The following is a 20,757-nucleotide window of genomic DNA, read 5'->3' as shown; positions in this document are numbered from 1 at the left end:
GGTGCAATTTTGTGGAACATGTATATCCCTGTAAATTAGGATATTAGAAATTTTCAGTACCTGAACAACAATAAAATAAGAGAGAGAGAGAGAGAGAGAGAGAGAGAGAGAGGGAGGGAGAGGGAGAGGGAGAGGGAGAAAGAGAGGACGGGAGTATTTTTCTTTTGCTCCCCAGATATCATTTGTTTTTTTGAAAAGCGTTTCTGTAGTATTTTAGAATTTAAAAAATTACATTTTGTTGCAGAGCATAACTTCATTCTGGTTAAAAGTTAACTGCAAATATAAATGGAGGAAAATGATAGCTTTCAAGTAGGCTTAATTGTTAAGCAACTAGAGTTATTTTTAAGAACAGGCTTTTTTTTTCTATGATAAATTTTTTAGTGTCATAGAGACTTTATACAGACACAAAAGTTAAGCACCTGAAGGTGAATTTTTTACTGTCTCTATGAAAAGTCTCAATTTTCTTATATGTAAAGGAACAATTGTGAAATCTATTCCTATGCCCCTCAAAAGAATTTTGGGAAGATCAAATTTAAGTAGAAATGGTAGAAAAGATGTTACCCAATTTCCTAGGGAGTTCGGAAAGCCACCTGTTTATAGAGACTTGTCTTGATTTTTATCTGCCTTTCCACTCTTCTCCTACTGCATTTCCCTTGGGATTTAAGGGTAAAGAAGAAATCCCAATTAACCAATTTGAGTATTTATAGTGGAGAAGTTTGCTAGTTAAAAAGCATAATGGCAAAAGAGCTGCCTTTCCTTAGAGATCTCACTTCAAAAAGATTTAGGTTTTTAGGTTAATTAGACAATGTAATTCATTGGAAAGGACCCTAAACTGGAAACTAACAGCTGGCTTTGACAGTTTCATTGCATTAGCCTTTACTCTTCATTTAGGACTTTGTTCCTCAATTTCCTTATCTACGAAGTAGGAGCAGTATCTGCCCTTATGCAGCAGGGATATTATAAAAATCATTTCAAGAAAGATGTTTGGTAAAGAAGTACTATAAAATGCACTGGTATTATTACTTATTGTAGAAATTACACTGTTTAACCTAACCTCTCTATTATTCAAATTCAATAAAGCATTTACTAAGTGCTTAATCAATTTTAGGTACAATGGACACTAAGCTTCAAAGCTAGAGCTTGTATTTTTCTAGTATATATATATTCTGAGGATATACATATGTGTATATATGTATACATATACATACACATATTCTATTCTGATTTTTGAAGGTAGATTATTTACATTGAGATATGTTCTTTATTAGGATATTAGTAATAACACTGCCTGTACTTTTCTTGTTATTTTTACCAAAGTAGATTCAAGATATTTTTCTACCCTACATCTCTTTTTTTCCCCCGAGTATGTATTCCAACTTTTATAGTTTATTAATTTCTCAAATGAATACAATAATACTTTAGTACATGTCAATGCATTTTCAAGCTCAGTATAAATTATTTTTCAAATTATAAACCATTGTAAATTATTTTTTGTATTATGTCGTGGTGAAAACTGAGTGCATATGTTTACATGTGTTGACCTTCATATGTGGAAAATATATTATCAGTACAGAATTTATCAGGTTTTTTTCTTTTTGGGTGGTTAGTCTGGCAACTTTCATGTTGGTTTTATGCTAATACTTGCATATTGTACCTTGCTTAGTACTTCTGATGACCAACTGTTACATGGCTAAGTAGATTTAAGGGTGCAAACTGTGGCCATCAAACTGAGGAAATCTAAATGACCCAAAGAGTAATCAAACCCCTATTAACACAGTCACACGTAAGAACTTTGACAACTTCAATTTTATAGAAATACAGAAAGTTGTAGGGGTTGTAAAAAATAACATCTAAATTATTTTATTTCACTTAAGATTAAGCTCTGCATTTTCAACTAGTAGTTATTTCCCAAATATGTTCTTTCTAAAGTTGTTCATTTAGTAGAACAACTAAGTTAATTTTCTATCAGATACAGAAGTAAATCTGTGCTTGCAAATACACCTTGGGGAGTCATTGAGAAAAATACTACCATATGGCATAGACCAAACAACCACAATAACAACAAGCAAAAAGCTAACCCATGGAATAATATATTTTGGAAAATAGAAGAAATGTTAATTTCACAATAATTATTCTTTGTAATTGTTTTTTAGCCAAATTTCATAAAGCTCAAAACAGAAACATTTTTCAGTGTGTCTTTGTTCTTCCAATATCATGGATGATATTGAACTCAGTAGCTTAAAGCCAGATAATCTACAGCAAACTTTTTTTGTATTCTTTCTCTCCTTCTCCTTCTCTTTCTTTCTCTTAATGGAATTTGGAATTAACATTGATTAAATATTTTTGATTAACAAAAAAAAATCAAGTCACCTTGCCCCAACTAGTACCTCTTTTTACTTCCTCTTCTTCAGGTCTCAAGACTTCTAAGTCAGTAGAAGGACACTACAAGATAACACTAGTATTTATAATAACTCAGAGAGGCAGAAATCAACCTCTTTCCCAACTCCTGCTCCTTCCACATAAAACAGTAGGAAAAGCAAACAGTCTATTAGGTAATCTAACACTGACCTCAACTTTGTTCCAGTGTGGCTATTATGTTCATATTTTATATTAGAAGGTACAGAGAAACAATTTCTAGAACTTTCTTGTCAGTAAAAATATTAACTGAATAGCTTTTACTATTCCAAATTAGTGTAGCTGGGAAATTGTACCTAGCATAGAACATTGTTTATTGCAGTCAATAAATATTCATTGAATTGAATTTGAACCACTTTTTGTGGGGAGATAATTATTACTTGGGTAATGATAGTAGACTACTAACATATAAAATATAAAATGTTTTTTCTACTTTTCCTTCAATTTCTTCTAAATAACTGTCATCCCTATATGTGTTAAATATGATTTGGCATCTGTTTCCTTATGACACATGACATTTTATCTTTCATACAAAAATTCTTTTCTCTAAGCACTGTTTTAAAGTTATGTATTAATTCACAGGGCATGATATTTATTTGGAAGTAAATATGAAAGCTTTTACAGGCCAAAATTCCCAAGGGAGGAATACCTTGAAAACATAACATTTCACTAAAATCAGCAAGTTAACACTGTAGTTTTTGCTTTATTAGTAAAACTAAGGCATTGAAGGGGGATGGGAGAGGGATAAATACACTGAGTGCGTGAAAGACTTGCTTTCCATTAAAATACCAAAAGACACTGTTGCATCACTACCAGGACTGATTTCAGAAGATTAAAAAAATGCAAAACCTATTTTTTAACAGTTCTCCTTTTTCTCTTTTGAATCATTCATTTTTGCTTTTATAAAAAAAAGTCATTAAAAAATTATTTGGGATTCCCTTTTTTTGGTAACTAAAAAGTTGCTTGTATATTTTTATGAACCCACTAAACTTAAACAGATCTCTTTAGAAAAATAATGTGGATATATTTTGCTTTCTACAGCCTAAAGAATGTTAAAATAGAAATGCTTTCTTGAATTCCCTCTTCTGGCTCAAGTTACTAGGTGGTCCCAAGTTACCAGAAGTAAAATTTATAAATCTAACCCCTAGTCTAGACATTTTCCAGCACTGACTGCAGTTCAAAAAATATTAATGTCTAGCCGGCAAAGTGAAACTCCCCCCAGTGATTTTGCAAATGACTAGAAAGTTAACCTTTTGCCAACTGCTCCTTCTGTGCATGGAGGTTATTAAAAAGAATCCAGGCATTTATAAGTATGGGCTTTTTAAGACTGAAACACCTTGGCTTGACCCTTTGTGTCTCCTTCTGTTTATTCAGGCTTGGCCTCTGTGGCTGGAATGTGTGAGCCTGAAAGGAGCTGCAGCATTAATGAAGACATTGGCCTGGGTTCAGCTTTTACCATTGCACATGAGATTGGTCACAAGTGAGTGAGTTTAAGAAAATCAAAATAAATTTTAGAACTCCACTCTTTTGAGCAACTCATAACTACTGTGTGGAACGCCTGTGCTCAACCGTATTTTACTGCCTTTTTGTCTGATTTCAATAGAGAATGTTATCATTTGGGTGTTGAGATAAATCATCTTAAGAACTGGAGACTTGTTAAATAATCTTTATGGTTCAATGACCCATAGTTTTAGAGTGGTGAATGCACCACACTTAAGTTTTGTTACATGTATTTGAAATAATTTATCTTTAGCATGGTCTGCTCATCACCTAGTTCCTCCAAGTTAAATTGTTTAAGTGATCTGTTTTTTCATTAAGTGACAATACCTATATATTTTAAAATCACTATTGACACTGCTACCATAAAGTCTACTTTGACTTTTCACTCTTCATACAGCTGTGAACATACCTTTTCCAGACATAAAGTTTGTGCAATTGATGCTGTGTAACTTGTGTTTTCAGGTGTACTTGTATGTCACTGAAACACACACACACACACACACACACACACATACACAATCAAAACTGATGTTACAGAGAGCAGTGAGACATCATTTTCATCACTTTTTAGGAGGCTCTGGAGTTTTTAATATTTGCTTTAAATAAATCTGTGACCCAAACTGTCCTATGGCTGTCCCCCCGAATACACACACATAGCAGTAAAATCCTTACTTTGTTTATTTCAAGCAACAGGCAGTAGTAAATGTAAAAGCCTGCTCATGTGGAAGGAGAGAAATTTGAAAACTGTAAAAGGATAGTCAAACAGTTTTAAGTAAAACAAGCAGCCTATTTGCAGGAACTCCTGACATTTGTGTGATTTAAGTTTTACAGTCTACTTTTTTGGTAGAGAAATGGATGGGGGAAAAGAAGAACAAATAGAAATGAATGTTTATTATACACTTGCCTCAGAGGTCATTCCTAAGATAAATCTGTAGTTCAGCTATTTTTTTTTCAAAGTGGAGAGTGAAATTGAGTCAGTCTGTTGCATTATTTTGAAGATTGCAATTTAAATTATACCAAATTAGTGTTGATTTATGTAAAGGCAAGTGACTAGCAAGTTTAAACCTAACTTGATTCAGACATGAGGAAAAGTCAGTATTACAGTTTTAATGAAGTCTTAAAAATTTTGGTATTCTAGTTTCCATTGCAATAAACAGCAGGAGTACAAAAGGGGAAAGCCTCTGAACCAGTTTATCTTCAACGCACTTAAAACTCTGGCTCATTAATGACTGTCATAATCTTATGCAACCACACTGAATTTAATAGGTTCCGTTAGATTCAATTACATTGAAAGGTTAGGACAAGTAACATACAGTGGATAAATTATGTATGTATGGGAGCACCATTTCCACATGCAGTCATAAGTTAGTCAGTGTCAGCATATGTATTGTAAGGCTCATTCTTGTATGTACTTAATAGCTGAAGTGAGGGTTTATCTTTCTTTGTATCTTTTACTAAGATGAAGATTCTAACTGACCTTCTCTGTCAGACTTCCTAGAGTCCTTTTTGTTGTTTTTGGCCTCTTGGGTAATTCCTTCTAATTCTTTGTAAGATGAATGGTTTGTACCTTATGTAGAAGATTATGAAAGAGAAGTAGAGTATCAATATACCTTTTAAGATTTATATGCTCTGGAATAACTTTATTTCGCAACTAATTCTTGTTTGATAATGCAACTGCTAAAAAATGAGGAGGTGGGGAATCTACAAAATGCTTTATGTTGAGAGCCAGAAGAAATTCTTCCATTTAAAAATGTTATTTGACAAACTAAAAATCAGCTATCTTTCCATGTCCAGTTGATTAATGGGTCAGTTTCCTCTATCCCCTTTTCCCCAGACAATGAGGCGGGATATATCTAACATATCTTTTTCAATGTAACAAATTATTATTTGGTCACTTAAGGAAAATCTATTTCATGGATGGAGATCCCTTGACTTGTTTTTAAGATCTTGGGCTTAGCTTTAAGGAACTTAGCAAGTCAACTCTGGCACAACTCATGGCATCACTAAAATACAATCCCCTATTTTTCCTGAAAGAAAGCAACAGCCATGTTAAATATATCAGGTATAGTTTTCAGTTAGAGTGTGCTGAATTTTTATAACTTGTATCATTTAGTAGGATGGATTGTAAGTGATGTGACAATATCTGCAGGTTCATCACAGTGAAGAATATTTGACTATAAATTATTGAGAAGTGCCCTCATTGAATCACTAGACTGAAGATTTTCAATGTATTCTTTACATTGTGTAGAATATGGTTTTGCATCCACTGTATACTTGTGTAGGTATAGAATATCCATTTTAAACAGCTATGGGACAAATTTTTCCTTGAGTAGGCCTTGGTGACCACTTTTATTGGTGGGGGTGGGGGGTGGACCATACGGGAATTGAATTAGTGACCACTTTTATTTCTCTCCATGGCTTTGTGAAAACAAGAAAGATTGAGGTTTATGCAATATTTAAGTAACATGTCTAGCTGTAATGTAGCTATAAGCCAAAGGCAATTAATGAACCTTATAGAAATGAATGTTCATTGAAAGATTTTTTTTTGTTAATAAACTAGTTGCCATAGATTTCAGCAATTGAAAAAATTATGATGTTGAAAGGGGGCGGCAAGAATTCAACCAGACTTCTTTATGTTGAGAAAAGTCTGATCTTTCCACATGGTATAAGAATAAATAATCTTAAAAAGATCTTAAAAATTGTCATAGTTATTTGAGATGCATATTGAAATATGCAGGACTGACGTGACAGGATGTCTGAGATTTACTTTGAAAATAAAATGAAAAAGAGAAAGATAAGGCAAGAATAGCATCTTGAATTTTATCATCTTGAAAATGTATGAATGGGAGTTCATTATGCCATTCTTTCTACTATTGTACATGTCTGATATTTTCTCACAAAAAAGAATAGGTCCTAAGATCATAAATCTTTTAATTAACTTAACCCATTTATTAATTAATCATGATTTAATGAACTATAACTCTGATTTTGAGAGAATTTATGGAAGTGTTAAATGTTTTAGCAAAAGCTGCAGGTGTATATTGGCCTTGCTTTTGGAAATCAGTACCAATGTTTGGTCTTACCGATAGGGATATAGAAGATTGGTTAGGAGATGATTTTTTTTTTTTTTTTTAAGGAGAAATGTGGCAGACTTCATGATAAAATGATAAATTAGGCTACCTGTATTAGGAAGCTCTTATCACTATTTTCTTTTATCTGAACTTGCCTTCTCCTGTTGCAAGTACTTAGGTTGTCTCTAAATGCTTGATTAGGGCTCTACTTTCATAGTAGAAGGCTAATGATTAACATACACTGAGGGATTCTTAATATTTGAGACTGTATTTGGGACTTTAATGCTTTTTGTCTAGTTTTGATGTCAAAATAATATTAGTCTTATAAATGAGTGAAGAAGTATTCTATTTTCTGGAAGAGTTTGCTTTCCCATGAGTACATTTTAAAACACCATTTTGGTATAATTTACATACAATAAATATGCATACATTTTGAGTATGGATCAGTGAATTTTGGCAAATGTATATAACTGTTTAACCACCACCATAATCAAGATATCAACATTTCCATTACCTGAACAAGTCCCCTTATTCCCTTTTATAGTCAGTCTCCACCTTTTCTCTGGGCCCAGACAGCCACAGATCTACTTTCTATCACTATAGATTAGCCTTGTCTTTTCTATAGTTTCATTTAAGTGGACTTATATAGTGGGTACTCTTTTGTGATTAGTTTCTTTCCCTTAGCATAATGCTTTGGAGATTCACCCATGTTGTGTGTACCAGTAGCTTTGTTGTTGTTGTTTTTGTTGTTGTTGTTGTTTTCTGAATAATATTCCCTATCAATAATGATAGCACCTACCACATTTTAGGTTTTTTCTAGTTTGGGGCTATTATGATGAATAGAACTGCTGTGAACATCCACGTACACGTATTTGTTTGGACATATACTTTCATCTCTCTTGGGTGGTACTGTTGGTAGTATGGTATGTGTTAGGTTTACTCTATCATAAACTGGTTTTCAAAGTGTCTCTATACCATTTTACATTCCCACTAGCAATCTCTGAGAGTTCTGATTACTTCAAGATCCTTGCCAACATTTGTTTTTGTCTTTTTAATTTTAGCCATTATTATGCATTTCAGTGGCATCTCATTGTAATTTTAATTAGTTAAGCAACTATTTTCTGGTAAATAATGATGTTAGTGATGATGAGCATCTTTTCATATACTTATTTGTCATTCATTATCTTCTTTGAATATCTAGTCAAAATCTTTTTCCCACTTTTTCTTTTTAACTGTGGTGTTTTCTTCTTATTGAGTTGCAAGATTTCTCAATATATCCTGGGTAAAAGTCTTTGTCATATATAGATAATGTGACTGTGACTATCTTCTCCAGGTCTGTTTTTTGCCATTCATTTTTTTATGGTATTTTGTAAAAAAACAGAATTTAAAAATTTTGATGAAGTGTAATTAAAAAAATTTTTCTTTTATGGTTTGTGTTTTTTGTGTCCTAAAATGTCTTTGCCTAGTTCAAAATTGTAAACGTTTTCTTCTGTATTTTTGTCTAGAAGTTTTATACTTTTAGCTTTTTATATTAAGATCTATGATCCATTTTGAGTTAATTTTTTGTGTAGTGTGAGGTAACAACTCAGGTCCCTTTTTTTGTCATGGATATCTAGTTATTTTAGCACAATCTTAAAAAATTGGTTGGTTTGTAGTTTTAATATCTTTGTTGAGTTCTGTATCAGAATAAAGTTAGTCATACAAATTAAATTGAATTGAGTTTTAGTGTTAGAATAAAGTTAGTCATATAAATTGCTCTATTTTCTGAAAGAGTTTGTACACATAAGGTTAATGTTATTTCTTCCTTAAATGTTTGGTAGAATTCACCAATGAAGCCATCTGAGCCTGGAATTTTCATTATGGGAAGATTATTGATTAATAATTTGGTTTTTAAATTAAATATAGGATAGCACATTATCTAAATCTTTTGAGTTTTTTTGTTAATTATGTCTTTCAAAGCATTTAGACTATTTTAACTAAATTGTCAATTTATTATCATGCAGTTTATAATAATCCCTTGTCTTTTTTAATGTCTGTCATATGAATAATGATGTTCCACCATTCATTCTTGATATTTGTAATTTGTGTTTTCTCCTTTTTTCTTTTTTTTCCAGCTTTATTGAGATATAATTGACATATAACATTGTATAAGTTTAAGGTGTACAACGTGATGATTTGATACACATATATATTGTGAAATGATTACCATGATAAGGTTAGTTAACACATCCATCACATCATATAATTAATTACCTTTTCTTGTGCGTGTGGTGAGAGCATTCAAAATCCACTCTCTTAGCAACTTTCAAGTATACAATACAGTATTGTCAACTATAGTCACAATACTCTACACGAGACCTCCAGAATTTATTCATCGTATAACTGGAAGTTGTACACTTTGAATACCTCCATTTTCCTTCACACTCTAGTCCCTGACAACCTCTAGTCTACTTACTGTATCTAGGATTTCAGCTTTTTTAGATTATACATATAAGTGAGATCACACAGTATTTGTCTTCAGTCTGACTTATTTCACTTGTAATTCCCTCAAGGTTCATCTTCGTTGAACCAAATGACAGGATTTTCTTTCTTTTTATGACTGAACAATATTCGTGTGTGTGTGTGTGTGTGTGTGTGTGTGTGTGTGTGTGGATCTATATACCACATTTTCTTTATCCATTTATCCCTCGATGGACACTTAGATTGTTTCTATATTGTGGCTATTGTAATTAGTTCTCCAATGAACATCTATTTGAGACAGTCATTTCATTTCCCTTGGCTGTATACCCACAAGTGGGATTTCTGGATCATATGGTAGTTCTACTGTTACTTTTTTGAAGAACCTCCAAACTGTTTTCTATAGTGGCTATACCAATTTACATTCCCATCAACAAGGGTTCCCTTTTCTTTCCTTTCTTACTGGCTTTTGTAATCTATTGTCTTTTCATATTAACCCTTCGAACAGGTGTGATGTGATATCTCATTGTAGTTTTGATTTGCATTTCCCAGATGATTGGTGATGTTGAAAATCCTTTTCCCCTATATTTTCTTCTAGGTCTTATGCTTAAATCTTTAACTCATTTTGAGTTAATTCTTATGAGTTGTGCAAGATAGGGGTCCAGTTTCATTTTTTTGCAGTCCAATTTTTTCCACCCCATTTACTATGGAGGACTATTCTTTTCCCATTGAGTATTCTTGGCAACCTTTTATTTTTTATTTTTATTTATTTACTTATTTTTATTTTTTATTTTTTAAAATTTACATCCAAATTAGTTAGCATATAGTGAAACAATGATTTCAGGAGTAAATTCCTTAGTGCCCCTTACCCATTTAGCCCATCCCCCCTCCCATAACCCCTCCAGTAACCCTCAATTTGTTCTCCATATTTATGAGTCTCTTCTGTTGTGTCCCCCTCCCTGTTTTTATATTATTTTTGTTTCCCTTCCCTTATGTTCATCTCTTTTGTCTCTTAAAGTCCTCATATGAGTGAAGTCACATGATATTTGTCTTTCTCTGACTAATTTCACTTAGCATAATACCCTCCAGTTCCATCCATGTAGTTGAAAATGGCAAGATTTCATTCTTTTTGATTGCTGAGTGATACTCCATTATGTATGTGTGTGTGTGTATATATATATGTATATGTATATATATATGTATATATATGTATATATGTATATATGTATAGATATGTATATAGATATGTATATATATGTATGTGTGTGTGTGTATATATATACATATATATATATATATGTATATATATGTATATATACCACATTTTCTTTATCCATTCATCCATTGATGGACATTTGGGCTCTTTCCATACTTTGGCTATTGTTGATAGTGCTGCTATCAACACAGGGATGCATGTATCCCTTCAAAACAGCATACTTGCATCCTTTGGATAAATATCTAGTAGTACAATTGCTGGGTCATAGGGTAGTTCTATTTTAAATTTTTTGAGGAACCTCCATACTGTTTTCCAGAGGGGCTGCACCAGCTTGCATTACCACCAACATTGCAAAAGAGATCCTCTTTCTCCACATCCTTGCCAACATCTGTTGTTGCCTGAGTTGTTAATGTTAGCCATTCTGATAGGTGTGAGGTAGTATCTCATGGTGGTTTTGATTTGTATTTCCCTGATGATGAGTGATATTGAGCATTTTTTCTTGTGTCAGTTGGCCGTCTGGATGTCTTCTTTGAAGAAATGTCTATTCGTATCTTTTGCCCATTTCTTCACTGGATTATTTGGTTTTTGGGTGTTGAGTTTGATAAGTTCTTTATAGATTTTGGACACTAACCCTTTATCTGATATGTCATTTGCAAATATCTTCTCCCATTCTGGTGGTTGCCTTTTAGTTTTGCTGATTGTTATCTTCACTGTACAGAAGCTTTTTATTTTGATGAGGTCCCAGTAGTTCATTTTTGCTTTTGTTTCCCTTGCCTGCTTTCTCCTCAAGGATTTTGATGGCTTCCTGTCTTACATTTAGGTCTTTCATCTATTTTGAATTTATTTTTGTGTATGGTGTAAGAAAGTGGTCCAGGTTCACTCTTCTGCATGTCGCTGTCCAGTTTTCCCAGCACCACTTGCTGAATAGACTGTCTTTATTCCATTGGATATTCTTTCCTGCTTTGTCAAAGATTAGTTGGCCATATGTCTGTGGGTCCATTTCTGGGTTTTCTATTCTGTTCCATTGATCTGAGTGTCTGTTTTTGTGCCAGTACCATACTGTCTTGGTGATTACAGCTTTGTAGTATAGCTTGAAGTCTGGGATTGTTATGCCTCCTGCTTTGGTTTTCTTTCTTGGCACCCTTTTAAAATGTTAGGTGACCACATGTATATGTTTGTGTGTGTGTGTGTGTGTGTGTGTGTTTGGGTTCCCTGTTCTCTTCCATGGCCTCCAGTGTTGTGATGCCACCAGTTTTTTTCTTTTTCAAGATTGCCTTGGCAATCTTTGGGTCTTTTGTCATTTCATACAAATATTAAGATTTCTGTGAAAAATATCGTTGGAATTTTGATAGGAATTGTATTGACCCTATAGATGGTTTTGGGTAGTTTGAACATTTTAACAGTATTTCTTCTATCAATCTCTTATTTCCTTCAGTATACAGTTCTTTTACCTCTGTATTTTTAAAATTTAATTTAATTTACCTTTTTATTTTGTGTAATCTGTAACCCAATGTACAACTTGAATTCATGATCCCAAGGTCAAGAGTCACGAGTTCTACTGACTGAGCCAGCTAGGTGCCCCTGATTAAATTTATTTCTAATTACTTTGTAGTTTTGTTTATTTGTTTTTTATTTAAGAAAATTTTAAGGTGTTTATTTATTTCTGAGAGACAGAGACAGAGACAGAGCACAAGTGAGGAAGGGGCACAGAGGAAGAGAGACACAGAATCCAAAGCAGGCTCCAGGCTCTGAGCTGTTAGCACAGAGCCTGATGCGGGGCTCGAACTCAGGAACCGTGAGATCATGACCTGAGCCGAAGTTGGACACTTAATTGACTGAGCCACCCAAGCACCCCTCTAATTATTTTATAGTTTTTGTTTCTACTGTATATGGGATAGTTTTCTTTATTTCTTTTTCAGATTGTTCATTATTCTGGTATAGAGAAACACCACTGATTTTTGTATGTTGATTTTTGTTATCTGTAATTTAGTGAATTTATTAGTTCTAACCATTTTTTGGTGGAGTCTTTTGGATTTTCTGTATTCAAGATCATGTCATCTGTGAACAGAGATAATTTTACTTCTTTATTTCCAATTGGATGTCTTTCTTTTTGTTGCCTGATTGGTCTGGCTAGCACTTACAGTGCTAAGTTGAATAGGAGTGGTGGGAGTATGGCAGATATACTTGTCTTGTTCCTGATTTTAGAGGAAAAGCATAAAACTTTTCACCATTGATTATAATATAGCTGTGGGCCCATTATATCTGGCTTTTATGATGTTGAGGTTGGTTCCTTCTATACACCTACTTGGTTAAGAGTTTTTATGATGAAAAGGGGGCACCTAGGTAGCTCACTTGGTTTAGCATCTGACCCTTGGTTTCAGCTCGGGTCATGATCTCATAGTTTGTGAGGTTGAGACCCATGTTGGGCTCTGTGCTTATAGCATGGAGCCTGCTTGGGATTCTCTGTCTTCCTCTCTCTCTTCCTCTCCCCTGCTCGCAAGCGCTCTCTCTCTCTCAAAATAAATAAAGTTTTTATGATAAAAAGATGTTGAATTTTGTTAAATGCTTTTTTTTAACTGAGATCCTCATGGTTTTTAATTTTCATTCTTTTAATGAGATGTATCAAATTTATTGATTTGCATGTGTTGAGCCATGCTTGTATCTTAAGGATGAATCCTACTTGATCATGGTTTGTGAATATTTTAAGGTATTGTTCAATTCATTCTGCTACTATTTTGTTGAACATTTTTGTATCTATATTCATCAGGGACATTGGCCTCTAGTTTCCTTCTTCTGAATGTATTCTTCTGTTCTTACTATCAGGGTAATGCTGGCCTTGTAAAAGAGTTTGGGAGTGTTTCCTGCTGTTCATTTTTTTGGAAGAGTTTAAGAATTGGCATTTTTTTTTAAGATTTTATGTTTAAGTAATTGCTACACCCAATATGGGGCTTGAACTCACAACCCTGAAATCAAGAGTCACATCCTCTACTGACTGAGCCAGCCAGGTGCCCTGACATTAATTCTTCTTTAAATGTTCGGTAGAAATCACCAGTGAATTTATCTGTCCCTGGATTTTTCTCTTTGGGGAGGTTTTGGATCATTGATCTATCTCCTTACTTGTTATTGGTCTGTTCAGGATTTCTATTTCTTCATGATTCAGTTTTTACTTTTTTTGGGTTTTTACTTTTTTTAGGAATTTTTCCTTTTCTTCTACCTTATATAATTTATTGGTGTATACTTTTTTGTACTAGTGCCTAATGATTTTTGTATTTCTGTGGTTATCAATTGTAATGTCTTTTCTTTCATTTCTGACTATATTTTTCTAAGTTTTATTTTGTTTTTCCTAGTTACTCTAGCTAAAGTTCTGTCAGTTTGGCCTGTCCTTTCAAAAAAGAAGTTCTTGATTTTATTGATATTTTCATTGATTTTCTAGTCTCTCACTCATTTATTTCTGCTATGATCTTTGTTATTTTTCCTACAAAATTTGGCCTTATTTTGTTCCTTTTTTTTCTAGTTCTTTGAGGCACAAAATTAGATTGTTTATTTGTGATCTTTCTTTTTTTGTAAGGTCAGCATTTATCACTGTACTCTTCCCTCTTAGAATTGTTTTTGCTGGGGTGCCTGGGTGGCTCAGTAGGTTGAACATCTGACTCTTGATTTCGGCTCAGGTCATAATCTCATGGTTCATGAGACTGAACCCTACATCACGCTCTGTGCTGACAGTGAGGAGCCTGCTTGGGATTTTTTCTCTCCTCCTCACTTTCTACCCCACCCCTCACATGTGCACACTCTGTGCACACTCTGTATATAAACATTAAAAAAAATTTAAAGAAAGAATTGCTTTTGCTGCTATCACAAGTTTTGGTTGTTGTTTTTCCATTTATGTTTGTCTCAAAGTAGTTTTTTTATTATACTTTTGATTTCTTCTTTGACCCATTTATTGTTCTGCAGTGTGTTGAACTTCCATGTATTAGTGCATTTTCCTGCCTTATTCTTGTTGAGTCTTAGTATCATACTACACTGTGGTCATAAGAGTCTTAACAGGGAGGGAGACAAAACAGAAGAGACTCATAAACATGGAGAACAAACTGAGGGATGCTGGAGGGGTTGTGGGGGGGGGGATGGGCTAAATGGGTAAGGGACATTAAGGAATCTACTCCTGAAATCATTGTTTCACTATATGCTAACTAATTTGGATGTAAATTTTAAAAAATAAAAAATAAAAAATAAAAATTTAAAAAATGATTTCAAAATTAAAAAAAAAATTAGGGGATACAGTTTTTATCATAAATACAATCCATACTTAATTTAGTCAATGTTTGTCATTGTGCTAAGTGTAGAAGCCAAAAATATCAACACCAGTCATGCACCTGGCTGGCTAAGTCAGAGGAGTGCATGACTCTTGATTTTGCGGTTCTGAGTTAAAGGCCAATGTTGGCTATAGAGATTACATAAATAAATAAATAAACTTAAAAAATATACCAACACTCAACAGTCTCATAACTGAAATTAAAATTGTGCTATTCCATCCATTGTTTTTTTTGTTAATGGTTGTATGCACATGTACTATATACACTATTATTTTTATTAAGTTTTTAATTTTAATTCCAGTATAGTGAACATACAGTGTTATATTAGTTTCAGGGGTACAATATAGTGATTTGACAATTCTGTACATTACTCAGTGCTCATCATGATAAGTATATCTTTAATCCCTTTCACCTGTTTCACCCATCCCCCTATCCACCTCTCCTCTGGTAACCATCAGTTTGTTCTCTATAGTTAAGAGTCTGTTCTTGGTTTGTCTCTCTGTTTTTTTTTTTGTTTTTTTTTTTTTCCTTTGCTTGCTTATTTTGTTTCTTAAATTCCACATATGAGTGAAATCATATGGTATTTGTCTTTCTCTGACTGACTTACTTCACTTAGCATTATACTCTCTACCTCCATCCATGTTGTTGTAAATGGCAAGATTTCATTCCTTTTTTATGGCTAAATAGCATTCGTGTGTGTGTGTGTGTGTGTGTGTGTGTGTGTGTGTGTGTATACCACATACTTATATGTTCATCTATAGATGGACACTTTAGCTGTTTCTATAATTTGGCTATTGTAAATTCAATTTTTTAAAATTTGTTAAGACTTGTGTTGTGACCTATTGTGTGATCTATCCTGGTGAATGTTTTGTGGATGCTTGAGAAGAATGTGTATTTTGCTAATGTTGGATAGAACGATCTGGTTAAGTCTTTTAGGACCATTTGGTCTAAAGTGTAGTTTGAGTCAGATGTTTCTTCATTTTCTGTCTGAGTGATCATTGTTAAAAATGAGGTATTGCAGTCCCCAGCAATTATTATATTGTTGTTTATTTATTGTTTTAGTTCTGTTTGTATTTGTTTTATATATTTAGCGAATCCCATGTTGGGTGTGTAAACATTTATAATAGTTACATCCTCTTGATAAATTGATGCCTTTGCTATTGTATATGACCTACTTTGTCTCCTATTACAGCTTTTGAGTTAAAGTCTGTTTTGTCTGGTAGAAGTTTAGCTATGTCTATTATCTTTTGGTTAACATTTGCATGGAATATCTTTTTTCCATCTCTTCACTTTGCACCTATTTCTTTCCTTAAAGCTGACATGAGTTTTCTATAGGCAGTGACTAGTTCAGTCTTTTTTTTTATCCATTTAGCCACTCCATGTTTTTTGATTGGAGAATTCAATCCATATACATTTAAAGTAACTATCAATATGTAAGACTTAGTAGTGCCATCTTATTATTTGTTTGCTGGTCTTTGGTAATTCCTTTGTTCCTTTCTTTCTCTCTTACTGTCTTCCTTTGTGAATTGATAATTATCTGTGGTGCTTAGTTTTGATTCCCTTTTATTTATCTTTTGTATATCTACAGTAGGTTTTTGCTTTGTGATTACCATGACCTTTACATAAAACATTATAGGTATAACAGTCTATTGTAAGCTGATAACAACTTAACTTTGATTACATACAAAAACTCTTCTCTCCTTTTATAATCTTTCCACCATATTTTAAATATTTTTATATGGTATATCAATTAAAATTATTGTAGCTGTAGTTATTTTTATACTTTTATTTGTCCTTTAACCTTTATACTAGAGTTAACATACTATCATAATATAATATTTGAATATTCTGAATTTGCCTATATACTTTCCTTTTGTGTGTTTTATATTTTCATTGTGTTCTCATGTTATTTATCCGCATTCTGTCATTTCAGTTTGAAGAATTCCTTTAAGCATTTCTTGTAAAACAGGTCTAGTGATGATGAACTACCTCATCCTTTTTAGGCCTGGAAAGTTTTTATAACTCCTTCATTTCTGAAGGACAGCTTTGCCTGATTAAGTGTTCTTAGTTGACAGTTTTTTTCTTTCAGCTCTTTGAATATATTCCTGTCTCTCTTGGTTGCAAGGTTTCTCCTGAGAAATGTGCTGATAATTGATGGGACTTCCCTTGTATGTGAGGAATTTTTTTCTCACTGCTTTTAAAATTCCCTCTTTGTCTTTGATTTTAGACAGTTTTTTTTTTAACATTTATTTATTTTTGAGAGAGAGAGAGCTCACATGCACATAAGCACACGAGAGCTGGAGAAGGTCAGAGTGGGGATGGACAGAGGATCAGAAGCAGGCTTTGCACTGACAGTAGAGAGTCCAGTGCCAGGCTCAAACTCACAAACCATGAGTTTGGCCTGAGCCAAAATCAGATGCTCAATCGAATGAGCCACCCAGGCACCCCTTTAGATGATTTTATTTTGTCTTGGAATAGATATTTTTCAGTTGGAACTATTTGTGCACTTATGAGCATCATGAAGTTGGATGTCCAAATCTCTCCCCAGATTTGGGAAGTTTCTATAAATAAGCTTTCTGCCCTTTTCTCCCACTCATCTCTTTTGGGACTTCAGTAATGCATAGACAGTTTCTTTTAATGATTTAACATAATGATATTTTACAGAATGATATTCTGCTATTCACATAGGCTTTCTTCACAGTTTTTATTTATTTATTTATTTTGCTCCTCTGATGGTACTTCAACTGACTTGTCTTTGAATTCACTGGTCCTTTCTTCTGCTTTGTTGAATCTGCTGTTGAAGTTCTCTATTGAATTCTTCAGTCTTGTTCTTTAGCTCGAGGATTTCTGAGTTTTTTGTTTGTTTTTTAATGGTCTCTATTTTTTGTTATTAAACCCCTCATTTTGTTCATGAAGTGTTTTCCTAATTTCATTTAGTCATCTATTTGTGTTTTCTTGAAGTTCACTGAATTTCTTTAAAAGAATTATTCTGAATTTTCTGTTATACAGTTCATAGATCTCTATTTCTTTAAGGCCAGTTATTAGTGCTTATTAGTGTCCTTTGATTGTAGAAATTTACTTGATTCCTTGTGATCTTTGTATCTTTACATTGGTATCTGTGCATTTGAGGAAGCAATTTCCTTTTCCAATCTTTCACAGCAGTGTTGTGGGGCTACTAATGTGCATTCTTGCCATGGCTGGCTGTGATATGTGCTGCATGGCTCCCTGCCATCACTGTTCAGGCTTGCTGGAAGCTATGCTCAGCAGTAGTCAGAACCAGTGACTTGCTTACTTGTGTGGGTGTGTCTCTAGAATGGGTCTATGGCTGAGACAAGCCAATGGGTGGGAACCAAATCTAATAGAACTATTGATCAAGATGCTCAGCCTGAAAAGGCCACTGGCTCTGCTCTGCACTGGACTTGAGCCATTGGTTGGGATCTCTGCTAAGGGGACATCTCCAGCAGTAATGTGAAGTGCTAATTGCTGTAAACTTGTGTCCTTTCTGTGTCTTTGGCTGATTTCCTCAGTGATCCCTATGAGGCAGCATCTAAGAGGGTCTATGAGGCAGCATCTAAGGGGGTCTCATGGTAAATGCCCTGGCATTCTGGGAAAGGTGGATGGCCACCTTGGGCTCTCTTTTTTCCACTGGAGAAACTAAGCTCAGGGGACCCAGTTGGTTCAGTGCTGCATAGGCCTGGGAGAAGGATGATATAATCAAAGTAAAACTGTTCCTCTGACCTCTCTAATGTGTTTTTTCTTATTATTTTTGTTTTTGTTGTTTAAGGGGGTGCTTCTGTTTCATCCCTGAGTTCTGAGATGTTCAGAAAGGTATCTTACCTATGGATATTTGCTAGTTGCTTTTTCTGTAAAAGGGACTAAAGTCAGGAATTACCTATTTTTCCATCTTGCTGATGTCATTCCTTTTATTCTTGATCACTATAGCTTTAGGTTTTTAAATTCTTTTGTTTTCTTTAAAAAGAAACAGATTTTTTATTTCATTGATTTTTTTCTATTGAAAAAATGCTCATGTAAAAATTATATTGTTCTACTCTATTTTTTCCCTTTCTTATTTTTACTTTAGGGTTAAATACTTCTTTTTTCGAATCCTTTTATTTATTTAAAATTTTTTTTCAATGTTTATTTATATTTGAAAAAGAGAGAGATAGAGTGCAGGCAGGGGAAGGGCAGAGAGAGGGAGACACAGAATCTGAAAGATCATGACCTGAGCCAAAGTCGGACGCTTATCCACTGAGCCACCCAGGCCGCCTCATTTTTTTTTTTTTTAAATCTTTTTAAGGTAGAAACTTAGTTCATCGATTTTACATCTCCTGTCTTTCATAAGAAAGGACTTAAAGCTATAAATTTCTTTTTAGGCTCTCTTCAGCAGTGTATGACATTTCATTATTCTGTGTTTCTATTTTCATATACTTAACACTGTATATTTTGTGTGATTTCTTCTTAGATTATGGTCAAATAATATTGTCCATTATTTTGAGCCTTCTATTTTGAAACTTGCTTTATGGTCCATCATGTTTTGTATCTTGGTGAATGTGTCTTACATCCTTGAAAAGAGAGCATTATTTATTGCTGTTGGGTGGAGTGCTCTAGCATTTTCACTTAGATCCATTTGTTTGATAGTGTTCAAGTTTCCTATATTGTTACAGTTTTTTTTTTATTATTGATCTATCAATTTTTAATAAAGAAGTATTGAAATCTCAACAAATGTATACATTTGTCTATTTCTCCTTTTATTTCTGTCAGTTTTATTTCGTATATTTTCAAGTTTTATAAATACATTCATTCACAAATAGATTGTCTTCTTGACTAATCAATTCTTTATCATTATGAAATATCATTTTTTATCCTTAGTAACATTACTTTTCTGAAATCTTTTTGTCATTAATATGGTGACTCTAGCTTTCATCTTATTGTTTCCATGGTATGCCTTTTTTTTATCCTTTTACTATAGATTTACTTATATTTTTATATTTACTTTTTTAATGTTTATTTTATTTTTGAGAGAAATAGAGAAAGAGAGACAGAGCATGGGCGGGGGTTAGGGGGGGAGCAGGAGAGAGGGATACACAGAATCCGAAGCAGGCTCCAGGCTCTGAGTTGTCAGCACAGAGCCTGACACGGGGCTTGAACTCACAGACTACAAGATCATGACCTAAGCTGAAGTTGGACATTTAAATGACTGAGTCACCCAGGTGCCCCTACCCCATGTCTTTATATTTAAAGTGGATTTCTTTTGGACAACTTATAGTTGGGTTTTGCTTTTTTTATCCAGTTTGACAATTTCCATTTTTTAATTTTTTTTTTTTGTTCATTTACATTTAATGTAATTAGTGGGTTTTGGTCTTTAATCTAGCTGCTTGTTGCCTAGTTTTTCTATTTGTTTTTGTTTCATTTTTCTCTCTTAATTCATTTTATCTTCACTATTGGCTTATTAATTATACCTCCCTTATCTATCTGTCTGTTGATAGATTTATGGTTACAGTGTTCTTTAATTTATCACAGTTTATTTTCAAATAAAATTGTGACACTTCATTGGGGCACCTAGGTGGCTCAGTTGGTTAAGCATCCGACTTTGGCTCAGGTCATGATCTTGCGGTTCATGGGTTCAAGCCCCACGTTGTGCTCTGTGCTGACAGCTTGGAGCCTGGAGACTGGAGACTGCTTCAGATTCTGTGGCTCCCTCTCTCTGTCTACCCCTCCCCTGCTCACATACTCTCTCTCTTTCAAAAATAAATAAACATTAACAAATTTTTTAAAGGAACATGATGCA

The 20,757-nt window shown here is 33.6% G+C and overlaps 1 protein-coding gene across 4 annotated transcripts in view; it reads left to right on the top strand.

The window, feature by feature from the left end:
- Nucleotides 1-20,757, top strand: part of LOC125917104 (A disintegrin and metalloproteinase with thrombospondin motifs 6) — a 208,092-nt gene that overhangs the window by 128,277 nt on the left and 59,058 nt on the right. For all 4 annotated transcript variants that reach the window (XM_049623367.1, XM_049623366.1, XM_049623365.1 and 1 more), the window contains one exon: nt 3,790-3,895. In XM_049623367.1, coding sequence (XP_049479324.1) covers nt 3,790-3,895 — 106 coding nt within the window. The remainder of the gene's footprint in view (nt 1-3,789; nt 3,896-20,757) is intronic.

This window comes from Panthera uncia, unplaced genomic scaffold, assembly GCF_023721935.1.
Source record: "Panthera uncia isolate 11264 unplaced genomic scaffold, Puncia_PCG_1.0 HiC_scaffold_149, whole genome shotgun sequence".
Lineage (NCBI taxonomy): Eukaryota > Metazoa > Chordata > Mammalia > Carnivora > Felidae > Panthera > Panthera uncia.
This window is presented reverse-complemented; position numbering and strand designations above follow the sequence as displayed.